Source organism: Quercus suber, unplaced genomic scaffold (genome assembly GCF_002906115.3).
Source record: "Quercus suber isolate HL8 unplaced genomic scaffold, Cork oak 2.0 scaffold_770, whole genome shotgun sequence".
NCBI lineage: Eukaryota > Viridiplantae > Streptophyta > Magnoliopsida > Fagales > Fagaceae > Quercus > Quercus suber.
This window is the reverse complement of record NW_027070206.1, coordinates 64,989-92,183: the sequence shown is the minus strand read 5'-3', so window position 1 is coordinate 92,183 and position 27,195 is coordinate 64,989. Positions and strand designations below refer to the sequence as shown.

At 33.7% G+C, this 27,195-nt stretch overlaps 1 protein-coding gene and 1 pseudogene across 1 annotated transcript; one reads left to right on the top strand and one right to left on the bottom strand.

Annotated features, from left to right (window-relative positions):
- The first annotated feature begins 8,226 nt into the window (after positions 1-8,226).
- On the top strand, positions 8,227-9,181 carry LOC112015962 (uncharacterized; annotated as a pseudogene).
- A 10,475-nt stretch (positions 9,182-19,656) lies between these two features.
- Positions 19,657-25,465, bottom strand: LOC136064816 (WEB family protein At5g16730, chloroplastic-like). Its single transcript, XM_065767074.1, has 4 exons — positions 25,172-25,465; positions 23,401-23,468; positions 21,821-23,309; positions 19,657-21,213 (listed from the first exon to the last, which is right to left on the bottom strand). The coding sequence occupies exons 1-4, from the start codon at positions 25,302-25,304 to the stop codon at positions 19,796-19,798; spliced, it is 3,108 nt and encodes a 1,035-aa protein (XP_065623146.1). The 5' UTR covers positions 25,305-25,465; the 3' UTR covers positions 19,657-19,795.
- Positions 25,466-27,195: the final 1,730 nt, after the last annotated feature.

Sequence of the window (27,195 nt, the reverse complement as noted above, 5' to 3'; positions counted from 1 at the left end):
CTCAAATCTGGCCCCTACAAATAATATTTTTTAAACATTCTAGATCAAGATTTTTTATTTAATAAATTAGAGATTACATAAGTAGTGTATGCTTATATAGTTTTAAAATGTATGAAACATATAAAAATTTAATCAATTTTTTTTTTTTTTTTATAGTTAATCAATTTTAAGTAACATAAATAATAAAATATTTTACATGTCTAAACACATACAAGTCAATATAAGAAAAATATATCAACAATATAAACTAAAGAAAAACTTTATTTTTCATAAATGACAAATGCAATAAGGACCTTTAACTCTTAACCACGCAATCTACAATAATATCTTTTTTCTAAAAGGAAAATAATATAAACACAGTATCCATATCTCTAATTCCCAAATTCATGATAAAATAAGGTTAGCTTTGAATTTTTTTTTTTTTAAACAAACCTTTATATATATATATATATATATATATATGAGTACACAATAGAAAAATATAAGAGAGAAAAAATTCAATTAGATAACAGAAAATTCAATTCGACATCCAAATTTAATGGAAAGAAAGTTGTAATGGGATGGGAAGAAAATATGGACCAATATATAAAAGTCAAATGCTAACCTCCATGACTATCATAGAAGGGGGTGGAATCGTCTAAATTTGGATAAGTCGCATGCTACAAAAGAAAACACTGTAAATTTAGCATACAATCAACAATATAGCATAATCTATGGAAAATTATTGAGATTATGAGTCCACTAAATGGACCCATTGAAAAGCCGACCTAGAGAAGTAATCTAAAAATATAAAAAATTTCAAGCTTGAGCACTAAACAATTGATCATATGGGGTTTCAGTTAGCTCAACTGGTAAAGTCTCTGGTGATTGAATAAGAGACCTGGGGTTCAATCTCTGCCTACACCAAAAATGTTGAAACTCTCTCTTAAAAAAAAAAAAAACAATTGATCACAATTATTTAGAAAAAAATATTAGTATCTTTGTGGAGAGAGGCCAACTCATTAGCCTGAATCTAAAAAACATTGATTAAAAAAAATTACAAAGTATTGTTGATGCCCACTTTTGACAAAAGGCTCAATGGCAAAAGAAGCCTAACAATATGAAGAAGACGGGATGAGAAAATAGTAAAGCAAAGACTAGCAGGCCAAAATGGCAAGAATAATGGTCAACAGGCTCACAAAAAGAAAAATAATAAGTGGCAAAGAAGAAGTAAATGAGTCAAGGAAGCCCAAGAAATGAAGAGTAAACCCATGGGAATAATAAGAAGTAAAGAAGAGGTAAATGGGTCAGGGAAGCCCAAGAAATGAATTAGTAAATTCATAGGGTTGGCATAAAAGCCAATATTCCCGAAAGGTAATAAGAGATAAGGATGTGGTAATTGGGTTAGAGAAGTCCAAAGGATTTAGCAAAAGCCTATGGGAGTAAAAGAGGTAAAGAAGAAGAAAATGGGCCAAGGAAGCCCAAGAAATGAAATGGGCCGAGAAAGCCCAAGAAATGGAATGGGCTAGCACATCAGGAATGTGGCCCAATAAAAGCCCAAAAGAGGTAAGGATGTGGAAAGTGAGCTGGCCCAGTAGAAATGTTGGCTAGTGAAGCATAAAAGAAGGAAGAATGTAGGAAATGGATAGGCAGGAGCCTCAGCCTGTAAGCCTAGGAGTAATAGCGAAGTAAAAGAGAAGTGATATCATAGCAGAAGCAATGCAGTGGCATGGCAGGATCATCAACCAAGTCCATGGACACAAGAAAGAAGGGGACATAGGCTAGGCAAGAAGGAGAGGGCCTACACCCAAGCAATGCCCAATCCAAAGAATGTAGAGAGTGCAAGCTCAAAGACCCATGTATTTTTCATGCTGCAAAAGTTAAATAGTTACCAAAATGTACAGAAGAATCAGACAAATGTGGAGGCAATGGCAAATGTGTGAAGGCCAGAAAAGTAATGGATTCATATGTAAGTGGAGCATGCACGCAGAGCCCAGGCACTACCTACTTGTACATAGCCAATACAGGGAGGTAGGCCACGGGTCAGGGGTATGAGAGGGTGTGGTCTAGCGGTGAGAAGAAGAGAGAAGACTATTTTTGGGTTCTCGCTCAAATTTCTTTGGGGATAAATGTCTTGCTAGGATGACATCTCACCCAAAAAAAGTAAACGTGAGCTGGAATTACTAGGTGCATGCCATAGAGGTAGGTGATGGAGAAGTTTAACCTTTATCTAGATAAGAGTATTGAAAACAAAGAGAGGTAAGAGACAAAACAAAACCACTGTTATATAGGAATAAGGCGTGGTGAAGCCAACACAATGTAATGGTAGTAGCTGGGTACTCGGCAGGCTAGTGGGCAATCTTGAAAGGACGCCCATAACATGCCAAAAGTGGTTAAAGGTTAAAAATGGTAAATCACATCACAACAGGCAGTATAAAAGGCCATAGTCATGAACAATGGAGGGGAGGAAAGGAAAAAACGGCAAGAAACAGCAGTAGAAAAAAGAAAAGAAAAGTAGAGTTAAAAAAAGAAGGAAAGATATAGAAATCCCAAAGAAAACATGAGTGATAGGAATAGAGGCATGCATTAGTAGGCTACCCATTTTTCTCCCACTCAATAGACCCACTCTTTAATAAGCTAAGAATTCAAGTTCAAGCCATCTAGGTCCTTTTTTCAAAGTGTGTAATCTCTAAAGCAGGAGCCTCCTCTAAGGTTACCCACATTGGAGATCGGCTCATTTTTTGGACTTGTGTCTGCTGAATAGCTAAGCCATTTTTCTTTGGCAGACGAATCTTGTTTTGGGTTGATGAATGGCTAACTCGTTCCTACTGTGAGCACATTGTACATTTGAGGCTTTTGCCAAGACGCATCTACATGGGGATGACCCAACTTGTGCACAAACTAGCCTAAGGTGTGTTTTAGTTAGGCTAGTCCCAACTTTCCTATCTCAGAATCATACGTCGCGATACAGCGGGAGAAATCAAACCTAAAACACAAAAGGCCCACCACAAGTATTTCACTATTTTTTTTCTCTCTTAGCGTTTCCTTACTCCCTTAAGTCTAGCTTTAAGTTTTGAGAGTGTTTATATATTAGTACTACTTAGAGCATTCGCATTCAGTTTCTTCAAAAAATTCTATTTTACCATCTCAAAACCTACTTTATCAATTATACCATACCTTTTTACAACATACCCAACATCCCAACTTTTATTTTCCTATACAATACATTAAAATAATATACTACACAATAAAATATATAATCCAAAAAGTAGGAGAGAGAAATTTTTTTGGAATTATTAATAAAAGGTAAGAGAAAGACAATTAAAAAATGATTTTTAAGAATACCATTGTACTACAGTAGCATCATATAAATAACATGGTTTTCAGACCTGGACCATTTAATGAACCATTAAAGGGAGAGCTTCAAGGTTTTGAAGTTTGGACCGAGGTTGAACTGAGATTGAACCGTGATGACGTTATAATTAATTTAAATTTTTTTAAAGATAAATAAATACATTAATTAGTAAAAGTAGAAAAATTGACTAAAATAACCAAAATAAATATCAAAATTTATCTTTCAAGTGTATTTTTTATATCATAACTTTCATAAAAAAGATAAGAAATACTAAATTATAAGCAAAAATAAATTAAATATCAAGTTTCTTAATCAAGAAGTTGATAAAGATAATGGAAATATTTATACACTCACACATACTTACCTAAAGTTTTTGTGCTAGCCTATATTTAAATTAATCTTATGTTATGCCCAACAGTCCCAGTCCATTTTTTTTTTTTTTTTTTTGAGAGAGAAAGCCCAAGTCCATTCAAATGGTCAACTATGTATTAATTTTTTTTTAAAATAAACAATAAAACTAGAAGAGTGGTAGACTTGCCCATTAAAAAATGGGTCATGCTAACGAGTGCCCTTATGGCACTATTAATAATCCATTTTAGGAAAGTTTTAATACCACTTTTATGAGAAATGAAAAAAGCTGTCAAAATATTAATTACTTTTTTTTTTTCATTTCCCATAAAAACGTTCTTTAAATGGATTATTAATCAGTACCCTAAGGGCACCTGTTAGCATTTTCCTTAAAAAATTAGTTAAATAATAAATACTAATACAAGGCCCAAGTAAATGGTTGACAGCCAAGCATCTGGTACAAGTAAAAGAAGAAACAGGGTTGATACTTTACACTTTGACTGCCAAACATTTACTGACTTGTGGGAAGAGTGAAAGACTGTGATAGAAAAAACTAAAAAGTTCTTCTTCATTAACGACAAATGGGCAAAGAATAGCAGACTTCAGAAAGAGCAAAAATGCAGAAATGGCAAAAACGCAGAAAAAAAGAAAGAAAGAAATAGAGACAAAGAAGAAAAAGAAGAAGAAAAATGAAGAAGAAGAAATGGAGATGCAAGCTCAAGGTCTGACAACATCTCATTGTGGTTGAGAAGCTTCAACAATGGCTTGTTTAGTTGATGATGAAGATGAACAATGACAAAAAGAATTGACTTAATGTTGAACCTTTGAGAATCGTCCACAGTTCTTAAAACCGGCAAGTTCAATCGCGATTCGTGTAGTTCGCTGCTTTTTCTACATATGCCGGTTTTGGAAGCTAAAAGAACCATTTTGATGAACGGTTCCCGGTTGGACCGTACGGTCCGGTCTGAATTTCAAAACCATGATAAATAAGATGCTATTGTAGCACAATTGTAAATTTTTTTACAATTACAATACCGGATAATACACACTTTTATGGTTTTGATGCTAAAATCCTCTAACATATACCATTGACAAGCTCTAATACTAATGCTCTTAGTAGAAGTTGTGTAGTAGTAAGTTTGTTTAGTTTCCTTTGGGCTTACATAAAACTAATATGGAAGAGTCCCAAAAAAAAAAAGTTAAAACTAATTAATTAAAATAAATTCTAATGACATGTAAATTTGTGAGGCTTGTGAAGTTGATGTGTCAAAATTTTAAATTGAATTAAATCAATTTAAAAAATATAAATAAAAAATGCTAATGTGGAAAATTGTAGAAAGGTCGACCAAAAGTCAAAGGTTTTGGTTTTATATATATACTAGCATTATGCCCGTGCGATACATGGCTTTTAATCAAAATTCATATGTAAATAGTTTTTTATTATTATTGTTATTAATTTACTTAAAATTAGATAATAGAATAGATAATAAAAATAATTAAATATTTTACTTTTAAGTTATATAATAAATTCATATTGTGTGAAACTAAGGTATTATGAAATGCATACATATATATATATATATATATATATTTTGTATATTATTTTTTGTCAATATCATGAAACAAAATTTGTATGCTTTTCTTCAAACTTACATGAATTTGAATTTGTCATTTAATTTTTTGAAAAATTTGTCGTTATTTAAAAAAAAAAATTGGGTTATTGTATCCTTTTTTTTTTTTTTGACCTAAATTAGATTCTTTTAATTTCGTTTACGTTAATGTTAATACATATTAGCTATCATTTAATACTTTATCCACACACAAAGAAACAACAATTAACATTTAAATTAGGCTAAAAGTAAAATTGCTACTTTCTAAAAAAATTGATACAATACTTATTGTTACTTTATCCAAATAAGAGTCTTACTTAAACTTAAACTTGTTATGTTAATACATATTAACTATCATTTGATACTTTATCCACACACACACACACACACACACACACACACAAAAACAACAACAACAACAATTAATGTTTAAATTAGGCTAAAAGTAAAATTGTTACTTTATAAAACAAAATAAAAATTATACAATACTTATTTTTACTTTATCCAAATAAGTCGATAAGAACAAATAGAATAAGAGTCTTACTTACACTTAAACTTGTTTGTTAAATGGATTAGATGAAGAATTTGGATTGTAATCAAATTAAAATTGAATAAGAATTATATGGATTAGATAAATAATTTGGATTTTAATCAAATTAAAATTTTTATCAACTTAGAAATTATAGGACTAAAAAAATTATATATATTTAAAATCTAAAAATCTAAAAAAATTTCTGCAATTAAAGATGCATTAGAGCATGTAGTGTAGTAATTAAAAAAAAATAAGAAAGTTATTTATTTTTTTTTATAATATACTACACCTAAAAATAAAATAAGGATTAGATGAAGAATTTGTATTGTTATCAAATTAAGATTAAATAGGGATTAGATGGATTATATGAGGAATTTGGATTGTAATCAAATTAAAAATTTTATCAACTTGCTGATTATAGGAGAAGAAAAATTATATATATATATATATATATTTTTTAAATCTAAAAATAAATTTGCAATTTGGTGAAGCCACTTAACACAACTACGACGTCTAAATCTAACTTCTATTATATAATATATGATATAATATAGATGACACATACACACTAACACACATTTATAAAATAGGTTATTCTTTGGATTTAATATTTATATATATATATATATATTTTTTTTTTTTTGATATATTGAACTCAACTTATATATATATATATATATTTTTTTTTTTGATATATTGAACTCAACCCCTAGAAAAAATTTCTTGACTTTGCCACTAACCGTAAGATTTGGTTGTGGGGCTTAAGGATTGCGTGGGTTAAGTGAAGGGATGATTTGTAAAGTTTATATAGGCATAAACAAAAAACAATGAAGAATTTTACCATAAGGTCTTGAATCCTCTAATTGAATACTTTAAGAAGTGACTCATGTCAAGCACCGAATTGCCACCCCTTTTTACATAAGAATGATTGTTGATGTTCATGTAAAAAGGGAAATTATTGTTGAATTATAATTTTCTGGCCAGTAATATATGTTTTTGCTTGATAATTAAGTTTTGTATATTTCGATTAAAAACGAGAAATAATGTATTCTTACAGTCTCAACTTTCAAGTATCTGCATATACTATGCATAGGTATGGCTAGCCACCCATAATAGTTACATATTATATTGTAAAAAGAAAGTAATATTATGATGTGGCTAGCTTTGATTTCCAACTGGTGGTTAACAGGGATCGAGCTTCTTCTAGATCTAAAATGAGCTTATTTCCTGTTTGTGATTTAGTGGGTCAAACTGTGCCTTTACTTGAAACCTTGGCCAACTTCAAGAGTGCAGTCTGAGCTGTACCAATGCACAATTGGCCATGTGCACAAACATATCATATCACAAGACGTACTCTTCTTCTACCACCTCAAACCAAGGAGTAGATTTTAACCTCAAGTTCACAAATTGGCATACAAAAAGTCAACTTGTGCATCATCATCCCATTTGCCAGATGATAAATAAAACAAGTGAACTATATATACTGATGTAAAATTGATATATATTATATACCAAATTACCATCATGTGTCTATATATATATATATATAAAAGAAAAAAGAAATGCTATATCCACTATATTTTCATAACAAATCTCAAGGAATTGGTTGTTACTAGCGGACAAAAAATAATTTTAATGATGGTTTCAAATTAAAATCAATAATAAATTACTATTTTAGATTTTTTATGAAAGTGTTATGAAAATATTTTGAAGGTAGCAATGTCTTATATATAATTATACTATCCAATAATTTGTTATTAAATTCATATTTTCAAAATTCCACTGTTAGATTATATATTTTATACATTCTTAACATGCATACTAATATTCATGTCAATCAATTGTTATTTACCATTCGATTTATAAACTTATCTTTTATTCATTATTTTAAATTACAAAAACTTAAATTTAAATAATTGATTGATGACATGACTAGTAAATATTTAATCATCTTGAAATTTTGTAAGAGTGAAGAATGCACGAAAATAATGTAATTCAATTGTAGATGTTTTAAAATTTGCATTCAATTAAAAAAAAAAAAATTGAATAGTATACCATTTTTTAAAGTTACACAAAATATAATTTAAGTACATCTCATCTATCTTTATTTTATCCATTTATTCTGTCATATAGTCACAATGCTTCACTCCTTACGTCATATTGATCTGCTATGTCTGGACAGGTGAGCTAACTAATTTAATTGTTCATTATTTGTGTACCTGGTGAATCCTATACCTATCAAACTTATGAGAAAACTTAGTTACAGTTGTTTAGTTGTTATACTTTGAGTTTTGTAGTCAAATTCAAACACATAATTCATGTTTTTAAGGATAATTAAATTTTAATAAATCATTGTGTTTGAATTGAATTAAAAGACTTAAACAACACCACTTAAAGAACTCTATTTAGGTTTTACTACCACTAATATTATATTGATGTAAAAAATTTCTCTTTCCACGCCCTTATAATCCTTGTCTTAGTCTTTCTTAACGTCCATGGCTCCAAACCCAAAACCATACACACAGAAGTTGAACTTTGAAGCCTCATGCAAACAACATGAAAATATCCATTTACTTTCTTCTTCTTCCTCTCCCCCTCACTCTGATTATCTTCTTCCTTGTCTTCTCTCTCCAACCCAACACCGTTACCGATCGACCAAGACCAGAAAACCCGACTTATAGCTCCGGGGACCTCAAAATCCGACCCGGATACGCCTCCTACGAATCCTACATACAACGCCAACTCAACAAGACCCGTAACCCCAAACTCAGAAAAAAATAGACAACCAGTGATTGGGAACGAAAAGTTCGAGTCTTTGCGAAATTCTTCCAACTTTTAAAGCAACGGCAACTCCTCCATAACCATTCCAAAGCGCTTTCTATAGGGGCCCGTGTCGGCCAGGAGGTTGAAGCCTTGAGACGTGTCGGCGTGTCTGACTCTGTGGGGATCGACTTGGTGCCGTGTCCTCCGCTTGTGATCAAAGGAGACTTTCATAACCAGCCTTTCGACAACGACACCTTCGACTTTGAGTTCTCCAACGTGTTTGATCACGCGCTGTACCCGCACAAGTTCGTGGCCGAGATCGAACGGACGTTGAAGCCTGATGGTGTGTCTGTGTTACACGTGGCGTTGTCTGGAAGGCCGGATAAGTACTCTGCCAATGATCTTTTTAGTGTGAAACCATTGGTGGAGATGTTCAAGGCGTCCAAGCTTGTTCATATTCGGAAAGTAGACGGTTTTGGGTTGGATACGGAGGTTGTGTTTCGGAAAAAGAAAATTTCCAAACCGATCTCGTCATGAAAAAATATGTCATGGATTTGATATATGCATAGAATATACACATATTTCTTTGTACAATATGTGAAAGTCACATGATTACAATCACCTATATACTATAAGAAAGGAGATACATACTGATGATACTATAAAATACCACCTTAAAAATTGTTCATATGGCTCATCTACAGGAAAAAAGGAAAGAAGTATGGACACAGCCAAATTGTCTCGTCCATCATAAACCGGTAAGGACGGACGAGGCCTCGTCCGTCCCAAAGGGCGGACGAGGCAAGCATGGCTATGCTAAGGCTCGTCCACCTCTACTTAAGGACGGACGAGCCAAGCATTGATTTACCAATAGATCAAAACCTCCATTGCTCGTAATAAGGCACCGGTTCGAATGAAGTAACTTCTACGGAAGTTATGAAAGTTACCTCCGATTTTGGTGAATTCCTCGACAATAGGAACGGTTATTAGAGCAAATAACCGTTCCATACACTATATAAACACGACTCCGCATAGAGGTAAGGGGATGCTGATTCTTCATTTTGAGAAGGGAATAAACACTTAGAAATTTTTCCTCTCTATTCCAGCCTACTAACTTCATCATCGGAGGATCATAGGCCGGCCTCCACGGGTCTTCTCTTTGATTGAATTTGGTTTTACAGGATTCAACTCTCAAGATTGTCGAAGTCCGAAGATTTTCAACCCACTGATTTTCCAGAATTATCACATACATCACTCAATTATTATTTGACATTAGTAATTACATTTTTGGTTATATTTTTTTAAGAAGATAATTCATAAGTTTTATTTGTATTTTTTTGTATAAAATATTTTTACTTTAAAAAAATAAATTTTTTTCAAAGTCTTTAAAAAAATAATTTGATGCTTACAATAGTACAAGAGAAAAATTTTAACTCTGGATGATGACTTTATCATTAGGAACACTATACCAATTAAAGTACAAAACTCTTTGCACACCTTTAAAATAATCTCGTGTACAACTAAAATTGTGATAAAATCTCATGTATGATCACCAAAATTGTGATGGTAAATGATGGAAGGTATATTCTTCACTAGGAGAAAAAAAAATTTATTAATCAAGTTTTTATTGTTATTGCTTTTGCTTATTTGATTTTTCTAAAACATTTAAAATTTTAGATTCATTTACCTCTCAAATCCAAAATTTGAATTAATGTCTATTTAAGAGAAAACTATTTTATGGAGGAGCTATGTATGCACTTTGCCACTCACAGCATGTGGTGTGGGCTCACAAGTGTATGAATATATATATATATATATATATATATATATTTTTTTTTTTTTCATGTAATCAGGGACGGAGCCAGGAGTTTAAGTTAGGGGGGCGAAATATAGAAGAAAAAAAATCATTATAAAACTCCTAATAACATCCATTTAGTATTAACAATGTAATCATCTATGAAAAAGGGACTCAACGGTTTTTTAAATCTTAGAAATCATTTATAATTGAATTCATACATAAAATTGTTCTATAACATAAAATTATTTGTAAAAAATGACACGAAGCATAGCACAACACTACAATCAACCAACTTTATTAAATATCAACTACTAACTATTAAAATTTCAAACCATCTCAACTTAAAAAAAAAAAAAAAATACACTAAAAGACAAGCAAAACCATTAATTATTTATCTATATTGTATCATTTGTTACTCTTAGTTAAAAAAAATTTATAGTTGACACAGTTTTGTATTGCTAGAATTCATATAAATAGCTAGAATGATAGACGGTAAAAAATATTTTTTATTGATATTGTTGCTCCTTTATTCATACAGGCATATGTTATTAAAAAAAAAAAAAATCACCCCTAACAGTGCATATATGCTATAAAAAACAATATCACCTTGTCAGCACATGGTGATTCATAAAAAATATAAAAATAAAAAACACCTAGTACATGGGTACAAACACTGAACAATAAAAGAGAGTTAAAGTAATAGAAATAGTGAGACTTCATTTAGCAACCACAAAAAACAAGGTTAAAGAGAGAAAGAGAGTTACAGAGAGAGAAAGAGAAAATATGCTCTGCCTTTGCCTCAGCAAAGATGAGAGAGTGATTTGGTCTCCCTCAGAAGCAAATTTGGCACCGAGCTGCTGTGTGGTACTGCAGCATTTTGGTCTTAGCCTTCACTCCTTCTGTCTCACGTCTCAATACTAATGTCTCTCTCTAGGTTAGGGTTTTTTTTTTGGAGGGGAAAATTTGATGGAATGATTTGAGATCAGATTGGTTTTGTTTCAAAATTTTTAAGGGCTGGGCTAATGTTTTGGTAAATTGGCTAATTGTGCTCAAATTTCTTTAGCTTTTTTATTAGTCTATGTTGTTGGGCTAATTTTTTGGGTTTACTAATTTGTTTTGTTTGGGATTTTAGATTTGTAAAAGTTTCTTGGGCTTTTTCATTTTGTTTAAAGGGGTCAAAGATTTTGTTGAGGGGGGCAAGTCTAATTTTATATGGGCAAAATTGCTCAAATCTGTAAGTAACCTATATATATACTCTCTTATTTTCCAAAATCTGGGGGGGCTATGGCCCCCCAAAGCCAAAGAATGGCTCCGTCCCTGCATGTAATGGATATATGCATTCTTACATATTGCTGAGAAAAATGCATATATCCAGTACATAATATAAATATAATTATTGCTGTCAGAGGGTTTGCTAGGGTCGCTCCTTAAGATACCTATCTCTTGTTCAAGACCAGGCTTTATCCATTTCTTGAAGAATACCACAAGTAATAATCCTATAATGGAGGATGAGAATGACTAATGATGTTGGTGAGCTGTGTCCATCAATAGCATAGCAATCCTTGGCTTTCTTCTAATTTTTAATTCACACATTAACTATATTATATATATAAAAGATGCAATTAATTGGGCCCAATGCATGAATCATGATACTATTAATAATTATAATAAGATAATAATGAGAATATACGTTAGGTGAAATATACGTAAAGATTTAGAGGAATAAAGGATACACTCAAACCCATAAAATCAACTGGTTAAGACTTTATGGGACAAAAAGAAACTTCGTGATACTTTCTATCATCAAGCATCATTATACTAAGGCGTATAAAAAGGCAAACGATCTAGGGAGAAGATTGCCGATTTGACCAAAGAATTTGATTATCTATCATGATTGTAAACCTCTTTTTACTTATACCAGAATCCAGAATGCTGTTTTTTCTTGTTGATGCCTGGAATATGCTAAACCATGCAGGTTCAATTCAGTATCCTTGCGCCTACCAGAGATTAATTTTCAAGCAATAGGACCCGACCCCATTGCTGACTCTATAACCACAAAGCCAATACCCAATTAAATGTAAAAGAGAAATAGTTGAATACGGAATAATGCACCCACAACTCCACCACTCAACTTGTCACATGGGCAAGTTAGGACAAAAGTTGTGAGTTTTTTTGTGATACTAGTTATGACAAAAGTTGTGAGTTTTGTTGTGATACTAGCATTATTCCATAGTTAACTATTCTCATTTCAGGGAGAGGGTACTAAATTTGATTTTACATATCCACCCTAGCCTTGCCTTCATACTTAGAATAATTTTGATTATAATAAACTCCACTGCTCATAACTCATCACGTTGACAAGTTGTTACAACGTTTGTGGGTTTTGTTGGGGTATTTTCAGCAAAAATGGCCAAATAACACAATTTGACAAAATATTTTGGAAAATACCATTGTTTGCAAGAATTTTAGGAGATTACCACTACTTTAAATCTCAAGTTCATAAAACTCAAGTTATGCATGTAACTCATGTTCACATAAATCGAATTTCTTGTTTTTGTTAAACTTAATGAACCAAAAGAAGCCAAGCTGGTTAGTTGCTTATTAAACTTGATGTATATCTTCTTCATCTTATATTTCGGTAGTTAATCAAAGAAAAAAAAAATGAAAAGAAGAAATCAAGCAAACCTTAAAGAAGAGAAATTTAGAGAAAGCAAATACCTGTGGTATGAGTTGAGAGAAAAACCAAAGCCACAAATTAGACCTTTGAATAGTATAAGAGCATTCATATTAGGTGTGCTAAATGCTAAAAATTTAGCATTTAGTACACCAAACAATAAAAACCTTCCAATACCAGGTGTTCCAAATGCCAAATGATTTTGACATTTGACATAGTGTCGTTCCATCTTTGGAATGGTATAGACAAGAAATGGTAAAAATTTATTACTATTTTATCTAACTTTTCTCTCTCTTCCCTTAGCACATATCTCTCTCTTTCTCCCATTTGCTTTTCTTCTCTTCTCTTCCACTCTTTGAACTCTCTCTCTCTCTCTCTCTCTCTCTCTCTTAGCCACGCCACCGATCTCACTACATTGCGCACAAACCCACGCCCTTGAGACTGCCTTGTTGTCAACCTCACGCATCACCGTCCACCATGCAGCGCCATCCACCTCCCACGTTTTCCACCATTCCACACCTCTGACCCCCCACCTCCAGATCAAGGTTTTCAGAACCAGACCAGATTGGGAGGTCGAACCGTGAAAATCGAGAACCGGAATGAAAACAAGTTTTTTAAGCATAAAGAACTGAATTTTTTGTTAATTCCGTGAACCCCTAAAACCAGGGTTGGACTGCACGAACCGTTGGCAAGAATCGTGCGGTCCAACCCCTTAGCAATTTAAAAATTTTTTTTTATATAAAAAAAAAACTTAACACAATTTTATTCTACTTAATTAAATTATCCATCTCTTACAAGGAATAAAAAAAAAATTATAATTAAAATCTTTCAAAGATATTCAACGTTACTTCAAAAATTAATCATAAATTTTAATGTTTTCGTGGTTATTATTTTATTTTATTAACTTTCTTATTTAATTATTAAATATATGCTTGAAAATCATTAAATTTCCCTCAAATATATAGATATATTAGTCAATTTTTATAGTTTTATAAATTTAATATCTATATTTAGACTTTAATTAATTATTAAATTAATTATGATGTCATCACGGTTCGACCCCTGTTCAACCTCAGTTCGACCTCAAAAACCTTGAATCTCTCCCTTTTACGGTTCAATGAACGGTCTGAGTTTGAAAACCTTACTTTAGATCTCGCAATCAAGCACTTTTTATTGTGGTAGTTGTGGTGGTTTTTTGGTTATTGCCTTGGTTTTTTTTGTTTTTTATTTTTGTGGTGGATGTGGGTTGAGTTTCATGGGTTGCAATGGGCTGATGTTGGTGGGTTATAGCGGTGGGTGTGGGCTAATTTTAGTGGTTTGGTTGATTTTGGATTTTAGCCATGGTGGTCAGTGGTAGTGGGTTGGTTGGTTGATTTTGGGTTTTGGTTATGGTTGTCGGTGGTGGTGGATTGTGGTGGTTGTAGGGGTGGTAGTGGGTTGGTTGGTTGATTTTGGGTTTTGGTTATGGTTGTCGGTGGTGGTGGATTGTGGTGGTTAAGGGGTGGGCTATGGGCTGTGGTGGTGGTGGGCTGTGTAGTATATATTATTGTTTGAAGTTTTTTTTTTTTTTTTTTAATGTTATTTTAATTTGTTGTATATATTATTTTAATGTATAAAATTGAAAAATAGAACATATGATGTAAGGTATATTGTAAAATGATATGTTAAAATAATAAAGTAAGTTTTTTAATGTGTTATAAAATGTCATATTTATAAAACATCTAATGAGAATGCTCTAACAGTTGAAATAACCATTTCCTCCCATCCTTGCAATCATCCCTTTTTTTTTTTTTCATACAAACTCACGGTCTGCTTTCCTATGTCTCAAGGTTGATCTCACCAACTCTGTACAAATCTCACTGGCTAACTGCCTCTCTCTTCTTCAAACAGTACTTTTTGTGTTTTTCAAAATCTCAGTTTTGTCTTTGACTTGGTCTTTCCCTACCTTCTTTTTCTCCTAAGAGCATTCTCATAAAGGCGGGATAAATGTCCAAAGACAACAAAACCACTAAAAAAGCCCCTACATCAATGGTGTTAAATTTTAAATTTTTTAGCACCTTTCTACAGTAAGGTGTTAGTAAACAGTAAGATATTATTACTAAGAGCATCCTCATCAAGGATTGCAAAAAATTTAGCATTTACTCTCTCAAATCTCAATTTTATAACATATAACACTCCACTTTACATCATCCTTTCCATCAAAACTTCTATTTTTTTAACACTTTATTTAAATATTCTTTCTTTATCAATTTTTTATTCTTTTTTATTTTTCCAGTCTCTTTCTTTGGGACTCTCTCCTTTGTCTCTCTTTCACACCCAGCGCCATCGGCCACCATATCCACCCACCCATTTCACAACCACCATATCTACCCACCATTGCTGCAACCAAAAAAAAAAAAAAAAAAAAAACCTCCATATCCAAAGCCACAAAATCAAAGAATCATCCAAATAAAAAATCACAAAATCACAACAAAAACCCAAAACAACCCCGATCACTTACTACCACCAACCACAGCAGAGGAAAAAAAAAAAAAAAAAAAACCTCCACCATTGTCGCCACCAGCAAACCCACTAGCAGACCCATCACGCCGAACCAAATCCATAGCCATTGCCCACACCCACTGCTACCGGCCACCACTGCCCACAATCACACCCACCGTCACCAAAACCCACAGCAAACCCACAATCACCACCACCACAAACCATACCCACCCATAAATAAACAAAACAAAACCACAACCTAGCCACCACCTTCAACCTTTCTCCTCCAAATCACAAAACAACTACCATAACAAATACAAAAGCTAGCCATCACAAAATTTCAACCACCACCAAATCCAATCCACCGCCAAATTGTGAACCACGACTCATCGTGACCGGCAACCCATAGTACTGCCAACGCACGGTGACTCACCCACAGGAAACCGGTGAGAGAGAGGGATGAGCAAGAGACGGCAAGGGCGAGAGGGCTGGAGAGAGGAAGAAAGAGAGAGAACCAGTGAGAAAGAAAGAAAAAAGAGAGAGAAGAGGGAGATCGGTGAAAGGGAAGAAATGAAAAAGAAGGTGAGAAGAAAAGAGAGCGGGCCCCACTTGAATAAACAAATAATATAACTTTTACCATTTGGTGAACAATGCGGTCTCAAATTTGAGACCGCACTGTTCATCAATGCCAAAAATTATGGCATTTACCATTCTTGATGGAAGTGCTTTTTTAGAGGTTAGGGTGTCAAATGCCTAATATTTGGCATTTAACACCATTGATAAGAATGCTTTAACACCCTATTGTAGCTATGTACTACTCATTTTTTATTATTTTTATTCCCCTTCTCTTTCTCCCCTCAGCATTTGACACCCTTGATAAGAATGCTCTAACACCCTATTATAGCTAGGTACTACTCATTTTTTATTATTTTTTATTCCCCTTCTCTTTCTCCCCTCAGATCTTACTCTTTGCTCTTTCAAAAAAATAAATAAATAAATAAATAATATTTTAATGAAGTGGTAAAAAAATAGAAGTTTTGATGTTAGAGCATTCTCATTAGCTCTCTCATAAAAATGCCATTTTGATACACCAAATACCTACTTTATCATTTTAGCACATCATTTTACAACATACCATTTATCAGATGTTCTATACTTCAATTCTATATATTAAAATAATATTTACTACATATTAAAATAATATATTACCTCCTTCCTATCCCTATCACTATCATCATCCTCATCATCAACAACGGCAACCACTGCCACAACAAAGGCCACCAACAACCACTGCCGCAACAAAGGCCACCACTGGCACAAACCCACATCCAACAACGCCACCTCAAAAAAAAAAAAAAAACACACACATACACACACAATCAGAGAGATCGGCATAAACCCACATCCACCAAACCAAACAAACCCACATCCCAAACCCACCACCAGCAAAAACCCACATCCACCACCGGCACAAACCCATGCCACCTCAAAAAAAAAAAAAAAAACACAATAAGAGAGATCGGCACAAACCCATATCCACCAAACCAAACAAACCCACATCCCAAATCCACTAAATCAATTATAAAATTAAACAAACCGTATCCCATCCACCAAATCAAACAAACCCACATCCCAAACTGCCTCTGTCGCCGTCGTTGATGGAAGTTTTCACTTTCGGCCACAACGTCCTTCACACTGGAGTTCCTTTTCGTCGCAAAGTGGGTCAGTGATCAGTGGCGAGCCTGGGCGGTCTCTGTCTCTCGACGTGGCAAGATTGGCGTGGCGAGATCAGTGATGGTGATGAGAATGCCAGACAGAGAGAGTGAGAGATGTTCCAGACGGAGAGAGACATTTGATAGGAGGAGAGAGAAAAAAACAAATTAAATAAGCCAAACAATGTTTGGCATTAATGTCCGTACCGTTTCATATTTGAGACAGTACTATAGCTATGTCTCAAATTTTTTGAGATTTGGAAGAGCTGATGAGGGATGGTTTTTGGTATTTGGAATGCCAAATGCCAAATATTTGGCATTTGGCACACCTAATGAGAGTGCTTTTAGGTGTATTGTAAATGATATGTTAAATGCTATAAAGTTGGTTTTTTAGATGCTAAATGCTAAAATTTCTAAAACTCTTGATGAGAATGCTCTAATCTTATTTTGTTTTTAACACTTCAGCCAAATGCAACACTTGACTCTTTTTGGCTCAACGGAACTCGAGTTTTATAAACTCGAATTCCATGTGACATTTTTAATTCTAAATTTCAAATAACCGGGTGCCACAATGGCGCATTTTTTACGGAACTTGATTTCTATAAATTCGAGTTTTAAAACAGTAGTATTCTCCTAAATATTTCGCGAACAGTGGTATATTGTCTCATATTTTGATAAATATTGCTATCTTGGCCATTTTTACCGTGGTATTTCATATTCAACTATTTTTCTTTTACATTTCAGGGAGAGGATACTAAATTTGGTATTCCATATCCACCCTAACCTTGCCTTCATACTTAAAATAATTTTGATTATACTAAAACTTCATTACAAATAGATATAATTTTACTTCAGGCATCGCATAACTAGTATAACATAGAAACTGAAATTTTTTACCCTCTAAAAATTTAGCTATGTACAAATTGCTTATTCATTCGTAATGGATGTTGAAGATGTGGCTTCATTTAGTTCATGGAAAATGAACTTGGAGAGAATGCCTGTGTGATGAGTGATGACATTTGGATGGGGTTTATATAGCTTTTGTTTCAATGTGGGCATGCTAAATTCTCTTATTGGCTTAAATTGAATGACATGCAATGAATAGAAAAATAGTTATTGTTGGGAAAAGAGATGATGAAGAACAAGAAAATAAAGTCAATCCTTTCAAATTTTCAATTCTTTCCATTATGTATTGTATCATATTATCAGTCAAAATTCTTAGTCAAAATCCAATCACTGAACACAAACTCAAAATTTTTGAAATTGATTATTAAACAAAAAACCGGCAGATATGCTTAATGCCTCTGTTTCTCGCAGCCTACAGTGAATAAGGGCCAAAATTTTTGCTTCTGGACACAACAAAAATAACAATCAAACAAAGAGAACAATTATGGGTCAGCCAGACTGTCCGGAACAAAATCAACAGGCTGGCTTTCAGTGTCTTCCAGTTGTGACTGCGATGCTGTTAGTTTAGCATTCTCGTAGCTGCGCGAACTTCTAAGGATTGTACCGAGGTCCATACCCTTTGCAACTGAAGAGCTGCTCCACGGATCACAAATATATTAAAGATTTTTGAGATAATGATGGGTGCAAAATATACATAACAAAGAAATAATGTTTATGAGGATGTAGCCTTTAAATTGGCAAATTCTAAATGTCAAAAAAGCTAGCTGACAGTAAATATACACATGGAACAATTTCCGTACAGTTTCTTAGGTGCAGCATATTAGTTCCTTAATTAAATTCAAGCACATAGTTGCAATGACTAATAAAAGACAATCAGCATTATCTTTTCAATGACAATTAAATTCAATACGGCTATGTGTTTGAATTGATTGGAAAACCTTATGTAGTGCACACAAGGAATTGTATCTAAGTTTTAAACCCCCTCCCCCACTCCCCCCAAAACCACCCCCCCCCCCCCACCCCCACAAAAACACACACACACGAGGAGAGAGAGAGAGAGAGAGAGAGAGAGAGAGAGCTTACCATGATTTCATGATGCTTCTTCCACCACTGTTATTTCTTTTCGAGTCATTAGATCCTAAGGCAGTATAGAAAAATTAGCTCCAATAAGCTCAGACCAAAGTTGTTAGACAGAAAGTAACAGAGAAAATGAAGACGATGCCATTCATGATTCATGTTATAGATCCTTAAGGAAATTGCCATCCAGTTAATACTAAAAGAAAAAAAAATAAGAGATACTGCAACTTGTGGATGACATTAAAACTTAAAGTAAGAGACATTTTATCTGGTAAAATATTATATATATATATATAAAATACAGTCAGGGATGTTTGGTTCGTTATGATGTGTCTTCGATGTGATGCACATTACAATGATACAACATTAAGGTTGTATTATTGTATTGAGATTACATTAATATAAGATTACAATNGTTCCAGAGTCACTTCTAGAAGCTTTTTGAACCTTCTCGTCAAAAGGAAGAACTTGCTCAGACTGTTCATCTTCAACTGGCCTTCCCTTAGAATTGCCTTCAGTTGTATGTAATGGAACTTGAGAAGACTTGTCAGTCACACAATTCATTTGAGCATGAAGAGAATCGATTTCAACCCTGAATCTTTCTCGTGCTTCGAATTTGATTCATTTAATTTATTCTTGGTACTTGTTTTTGCTGACTTAGTTTTCTTTGTCGATTTGGATGAAGCTTGCACCTCCCTTTGATTATCAGCTGAATGTGTTAGATCCTTATGACCAACTTCTTGATCTTTTGTTTGAAAATCCAGGAGGTTCTCTGCAGTAGCACTTTGTTTCTTCTTAGATTTCTTACTCATTTTCTTATCCATATTCTCTGCATTTGCTTGAGTTTTGCTGATTTGCTTTGAGGAGTCCATGTCATCTCCATTGACATCACCAGTTTCCCCGCCAGAAGCGTGCACCTCCATTTGATTATCAGCTGAAGGTGTTGGATCCTTATCACCAGCATCTTGGTCTTTTGTTTTCAAATCCAGGAGGATCTTTGAAGTAGCCTTTTTTTTCTTCTTAGATTTCTTACTCATTTTCTCATCCACATTCTCTGCATTTGCTTGAGTTTTGCTGATTTGCTTTAAATGTTCCACCTCATCTCCATTGACATCACCAGTTTCCCCATCAGAAGTTCGCACTTCCATTTGATCATCAGCTGAAGGTTTTGGATCCTTATGGACAACATCTTGATCTTTTGTTTGTAAATCCAGGAGGTTCTTTGCAGTAGCATTTTGTTTCTTTTTAGATTTCTTACTCATTTTCTCATCCTTCTCTGCATCTGCTTGAGTGTTGCTGATTTGCTTTAAGGATTCCATGTCATCTCCATTGACATCACCAGTTTCCCCACCAGAAGCCAAAAGGGACGTACTTAATGTTTTTATTTTTGATACTTCCTTCTCCTGAGATTGAGAGAAATTTCTTTCTTCTTTCTTAGTGTTGTTAGTGGAATTATCACCATTTACAGCTTCATCAGGCTCTGCTGAAGATATTTCATGTTCAGAACCTTTAACAAGCTCTGTACGTAATTTAATTGGTGTCCCTCCAACTGAATCCTCAACTTTTCTCTTCTTCCTTTTTTTCTTACCAGATTTACTATGCTCAACAATTCCAGTTCCATCTGACAATTTAGAAGTGACATTCACTTCTTTAGCATTCTTGTCTGTTTCACCCCAACTAGATGGTTTGTCCATTTCTGACAGCATCCCTTTAGGATCTCTGTCATGTGATGATTCTCTTTTTTCTTCAACTCTATTAGTCTGATCAGTTTCAATATTGGCATTGTCATTAAGGATGCTATTCTCAGGCCTGGAAAGCTTAGGGAGATTATTCAGCTCTTTGATGACAGAGGGATGGCCTTCAAAGTCAACAACACAACTGTCTTTTGTATTTCTCCCTACTCCAAGAGCAGCAGCTCCTTCAGATGCATCACTTTTGCTTTTCACATTGCCAGCATCAAGGTCACACATGGCAAGATCTACAAAAGAACAGGCAGTATAATCAGCAAAAGATGCTATGACTTCTGGAAACCAACATGAGTGTCATGTATCATCAAAGGAAAAGGGATGTTGGATGTGGTATTTATGAAAAATGTAGCATTAGGGACGTGGCTATGTATCTAGATATCTTAGTGAATTTATCTCAATAAACATATACAGGGAGCAGTAATCAGCAAAAAGATGCTATGATTTCTGAAAACCAACACAAGTGTCATGTATCAGCAAAGGCAGGGGGTGCAGACATGGCAAGTATGAGAGATGTAGCACAGGTAATGCGGTTATATATGTATATACATATGCAGGGTTTGCATGTATTAAAAACATAAATATAGAAAATTGAAAGTATCATAAAAACAATAAATATGTATGAGTTTCTTGCCATTAATGACAGCACCCTTATAACAATGCACATTTTTTGAGGTTAATAGAGGTGTTTTCTTTTATAATTTAAAATATAATTTCTGACATGCCAATTTTTCACAAGTGTTGTACAAATTAAACTGACGTCTTCCACAAACTTGAACTAAAATTAAACAAAAGTAAGATTATATTAAATCACATATGAATAAAACGGATGGGAATCACCTAGTGAAGAGGGTACTTTGTCATGTTCCCGCACTGCAAAGTCATACTGCTTCTCCTTCTCCTTCTCAGAGATTTCACAAAGTCCAGAAGTCATTGCATCCTGAACACACTCTTCAGTTACACATGTTGCATCCCGGTCTTTAATTGAATCCTTCTGGTAAATTTCCAAAGTTACCCTAGAACTTTCTTCCTTAGTATCTTTGGCAGAAGGAACAGCAGTGACTACGTGATTAAGGGAATCAGATTTCTTTTTCCTCTTCCTCTTTACCCTGCTTGAATCAGTTTCCAGCAAATGTACATTTTCCAAAGGTTCAGTGGCTAAACTGTCTACAGTCACATTTGTCTTCTGTTTGTCTGCTAGTGAAGAGGGTAATTCATTATTTTCCCCCATTTCATGAACAGAATCACCCTGCTTTTCCTTGAAAGAAATTCCAGAGAGTTCAGAAGCTGTTACAGTTGCAAGCTGGACATCTTGTCCAGGAACAGATGCTGCACCAGGTTCTCCACCTGAATCCTTGTGATTAAGTCCCACCATGACCTGAGAGTTCTCTTGTCTAACATCTTTTCCAGAAGAAGGAACTGCAGAAACTACCTGATTGAGAGTATTTGAAGTTTTCTTTCTTCTCTTCTTATGCTTCCCACTGCTTGAACCAGTTTCTAACAAATGGGCATCCTCCACTGGTTCAGAAGATATACTGCCTAAGATGGTATTTGCCTTGGAGATCTCTTTAGTAGAATCACAAGACAAAACTCTCTTTTCCTTCAAAGAATCTTCATCTCCAATTTTCTTTTCAATGTTACGCTTTCTCTTTTTATGAGACCTAGATTGTGCAGCTTCTTCCAATGACTTGTTGCCTTGCACATCCATGTCATTATTAAAATTTTCAATCATGCCATTACCATGTTTTTCTGTAACTTCAGTTTCCTTGCTCAGATAAAGCTTCCTCTCTATTGTAGAAACTGACCTCTTACTAATATTAGAAGACGAACTCCTGCAAGGTTCATCAGGAATACTTTTGTTTCCCATCCTCATATCAAATGAAACTTCTCTACCTGCATTATCTAAAGAGTATTCTGGGAGTGCAATATCTTGTTGTGACGCATCTTTGCCAAATCCATGAACTGAAGCATTTTTTTCTTTTAAAACTTCTACACCAAAATCACTTGAACCATACTGGTCAGCTATAGGAACATTCTCTTTCACATTCTGGCTGCTCCCAACCAGCAGCAGTGGCGAACCATTAATATTGGATGGCCTTTTGAGAGAACCATCATGAGGAAGATCAATCCTATCAAATGAAGTACTTTTATTGGTGCCAAAACAGGCTAATATGTTGTTAGAACCAGGAATATGGGACTGTTGATTTTCACCATGCTCCATTGAATGAGAGGCATCAACACAAAGAAACCAATTCTTCTTGATTCCATCAAAAGCACTTTTTACAAACATGGAATCTGATAAGTGGTAAAAGTATCCTTTGCGCTTTACCTGCCAAGTTTAAAAGACTCTGTCAACTGAATGAAATATATTCAAAAAGCAAGATGGCAAAAAGTTTTTTCTATATGTTCAAGCAGCATACCTTTAGAGCATGAATTTGTATCTTCCCAGTGTTAGGAAAGCACAGTGGGTGCTCATAAAGAATTTTCTCTGCAAGTTGACAACATGGAAAGGTCATTAGGAATAGAAACTGAAAAAGCATAACTGCTTAATTAGTAGAGACATTTTAAGGACTAGTTGGTGGGAAATTAGAATTTTCATTTTCCCTGGCATTAATCTAGGAGTTGCATAGATCATAATGGTGAAGAACCATAAGGTGCACATCTATACATCACCAAATTACTTAAAATGATAAGATATCATATGTTCCATGATATAATAAAGGTTGAGTCTTATACATTGTGTTTATTCCACGTGACTCAATGTAGATATTACAAGCAATCCTTTCACAATGAGACAGTTGTTTTTTCCTCTTTTCTCTTTCTTTTGCTTTTCTTTTTGTTTTTTAAGATTTGATTAAAACAACAACAGAAATAACAAAGCTTTAGCCCCAAAACTTAAGAATCAGTTATTTATAAGCATTGATTGGTTAAATTTTTTATTTAAAAAAAAAAAAATTTACAACCATATTTCTCCTATTGAACTCCATCAACAAAATTCAACATTGAAGTTATCAGCCATCTTACTTCAACTGGAACTTCATCAGCAAAGGTTCTATATAATTCTTCTTCTTTTTTTATAAGTCCAAATAATTAGGAACTTATAAAAAACAGTTCTAAATATCTGGATTACTGATTACTTTATTTTATTTGAAATTTAACTACTAAAAATTATAATTATACAAAATCATGTTTTTCTTTTCGTCATATCAAAAGTGTTATCCATCTTGATGCAAACTCACATTTAGAAATGTAAATCAATATAAGATATTGTTTATTTTATCCCTTTTTTAAGTATACATTCATTTTATTAATTAACACATAAACTGCATAGGCATATTGCTAGTTAACAAAAGATAATATAATATAAATTTGTCTCATTGAGTCATTGGAAGTGGGCTTCAAAAACCCTTGAATTTCTAATTCATCCCTTGATCTCAGTTTTTTTTTTTTTTTTTCGCAATGTTCCCTAGAGAGATTCCTCTCTCCCTCCCTCCTTTTTATATTTGTAAGTTACACGGGAACTTAGAGAGCACTGAGCCCAACACCTTACCCGACAACCCCATTCTTATGGGAGGACTAACCCTCAAAATAGCTAATCACTATAATTGAATTCTGTTGAACTTTTGTTCGCCTCAAATTGATGTGAATATCACTCCTTCAATGCATAGATTCAATGCATAATTGACATCTTTCTTAGCACTAAACAATGTCAAGGATCCAGAACTAACAAAGGTTTAACTAGAACCATTCTATAAATTGAAGAAACAGCTCAATCTCACCTAGTTATAGCATTCCAACGTCAAAAGGCCTAGGCAAAAAGTGCAATCAATCATACAGCATATTCAACATATGTAGCTCAACAAATGTCTTCCTGAATTTCTCAGTTCAAAACTCAAGACTTATTCATGAATTATTCTCAAATTATTTTACACACACACCAAAAAAAAACCCATAAATTGGGCAATAGCAATTGATCAAAATACTTAAACTTTCCAAGCATTAGCTATAAAACAGTATAAGTAATCTAATTTAACATGCTTATATACACTGTTTGGTCCAAAAAAATTCATTTTGCAAACAAACACTCCAAAATGCAAACCAACCAAGAAGAACCTCTCATTAAAACAAAAGCACAAAACCCAGAAAGAAAAAAGAAAAAATAAAGTTTCAGGTGATGGAAAAAGAGATTACTTTTGAGGTCGGAAACGGTGTCGGAATCTGAAACAAACAAGGCCAAGTGGGTGTCGAGGCTGGTGTCTACAAACACAACATTTTGAGAGGCTTTATTAGAATCGGAACCGGACCCAGAATCCGGTTTCGCCATGAAATGAGGCACTGAGTAGTTTTAGAGGTTGAGCTGATGAGGGTGAAAGTGGACACACAGGTTATTGTTGTATGGCGGCATATACGTGTATATATATGTAGTAGAAGAAGTCTGGAAGTTCCACAAGGTTTATGTTTTTGTTTTGGGTTTTTGGTATTTCAAAGGGACAGAAGCGCACTGCGCGCACCGCTTTGAGAATAGTACATACATATTCTAGTGTTTCTCTTCGCTTGGGTCTAGGAAGGAAAGCCCATTGTTAAGTGTTTTTAGTTCCCTTGATGATGGGCTCAACTTGTTTTTGTAAACACTAGACCCAAAGGGATGAAGTAAGAAAAAACTTAAAATTTCCTTAGATAAAAATAAAGTTAAATAAAATAAGTTGATTTTTTTTTCTGAAATTGCTATAGCAAAAAAAAAAAAAAAAAAAAAGGTGGACCCTAAGTGAGAAAAAATTATAAAGTAGGGCTCGAAAATAGTACCTAACAGTGGTAAAAATAAGCTTCTTTCTTGCAAGACCCACGTGAGATTTACAAACAATGGATAAATTATGCAAACTGCAACTTAACCCTTCTCAAACATACACTAAGTAAACAATAATGCGATGGACCAAACAAATTTTAGTGTTTTACAACTTGTTGAGATGGCAAATTTTAATTAGTAATTTAGTATAACATTACTTTTATTTAAGACCATCACTTACATCATTTTTATTGTATGATCATTACAACTGGTTACCTACACAATTGTGTCAAATTTTATAAAATTTGTTATGTAATTAGACTTATTGTTGTTAAGGAGAAAAGAAAAAAAAAAAAAAAGTGAAAAGTAGCCTTGTATGCTAATTTCTGAAGTGTACAAATATAATAATATATCATTGAGGGCATTGTTTTGAGCTTAATAACATGTGATTTGTGGATCAGAGTTAATTTAGTTGATAAAGTTGTTTGGTTTTGTATGGGAAATTTCATATTGATGACAATGATGAGTATTGTGTATAATGGCATTAGAGTTTAAACAGTGAAAAAGGTTGCCCTCTTTATTATGCAGGATATGAGCTTGATAAGCTTTCAATTAACAGTAATTAATCTAGATTTTCCTTGTTCTTATAACTTGAAATCATTTATGCCATTCAAAAAATAGAAACATAAACAAAAATGCAAATTCCCCTTCGGTTTTAAATTTTTAATAAAACATAAGACATTTGTTAGGAAGGTTTTTTGAATGACGGGTTCAAGTGGGCTTGGACTTACCAACCCTGGTTCAAGATGGAATGAGTCAAGTCTACTACTCACTCTTATAAAGAATAGAGGCTAATGATGTATAGTGAAGAAAATGCTCAAAGATACCAACCCACAAAATGAGAGATCATCCAAGTTATTACTCTTAAACTTTATATGAAAATAATACAACGAGAGAGAGAGAGAGAGAGAGAGAGAGAGAGAGAGAGAGAGAGAGAGAGAGAGAGAGAGAGAGAGAGAGAGAGAGAGAGAGAGAGAGAGAGGGCTTATTTATGCTACCACACCCATAGAAAAGCATAATTTGGGATCTATTACTTCATCTCCGAAGTGTAACTCTTGGAGCTAAGCTTTATAATTGAACTAAATGGTATATGATGTCCAACTTTACATAAAGATTTGAGTTTGTTGGTTTCTGGATTCTTAAAAGAATGGCTACCTTAGAGTTTGATCTTATTTGGATATTACAATTACTTGCTTTTTATGACAATTTAAGATAATCGCTTGACTAAACCAATTTTTATGGACTATTTTAAGGGGAACATACCCCAAAGAATCTACTAAATTTAAGGGATTTGGCCAATCAATATTAAATGAAGACAAATTGCTTTTTCATGGTGGAGACTATTAGTCCTAGATTTATGGCAAATGTAGCA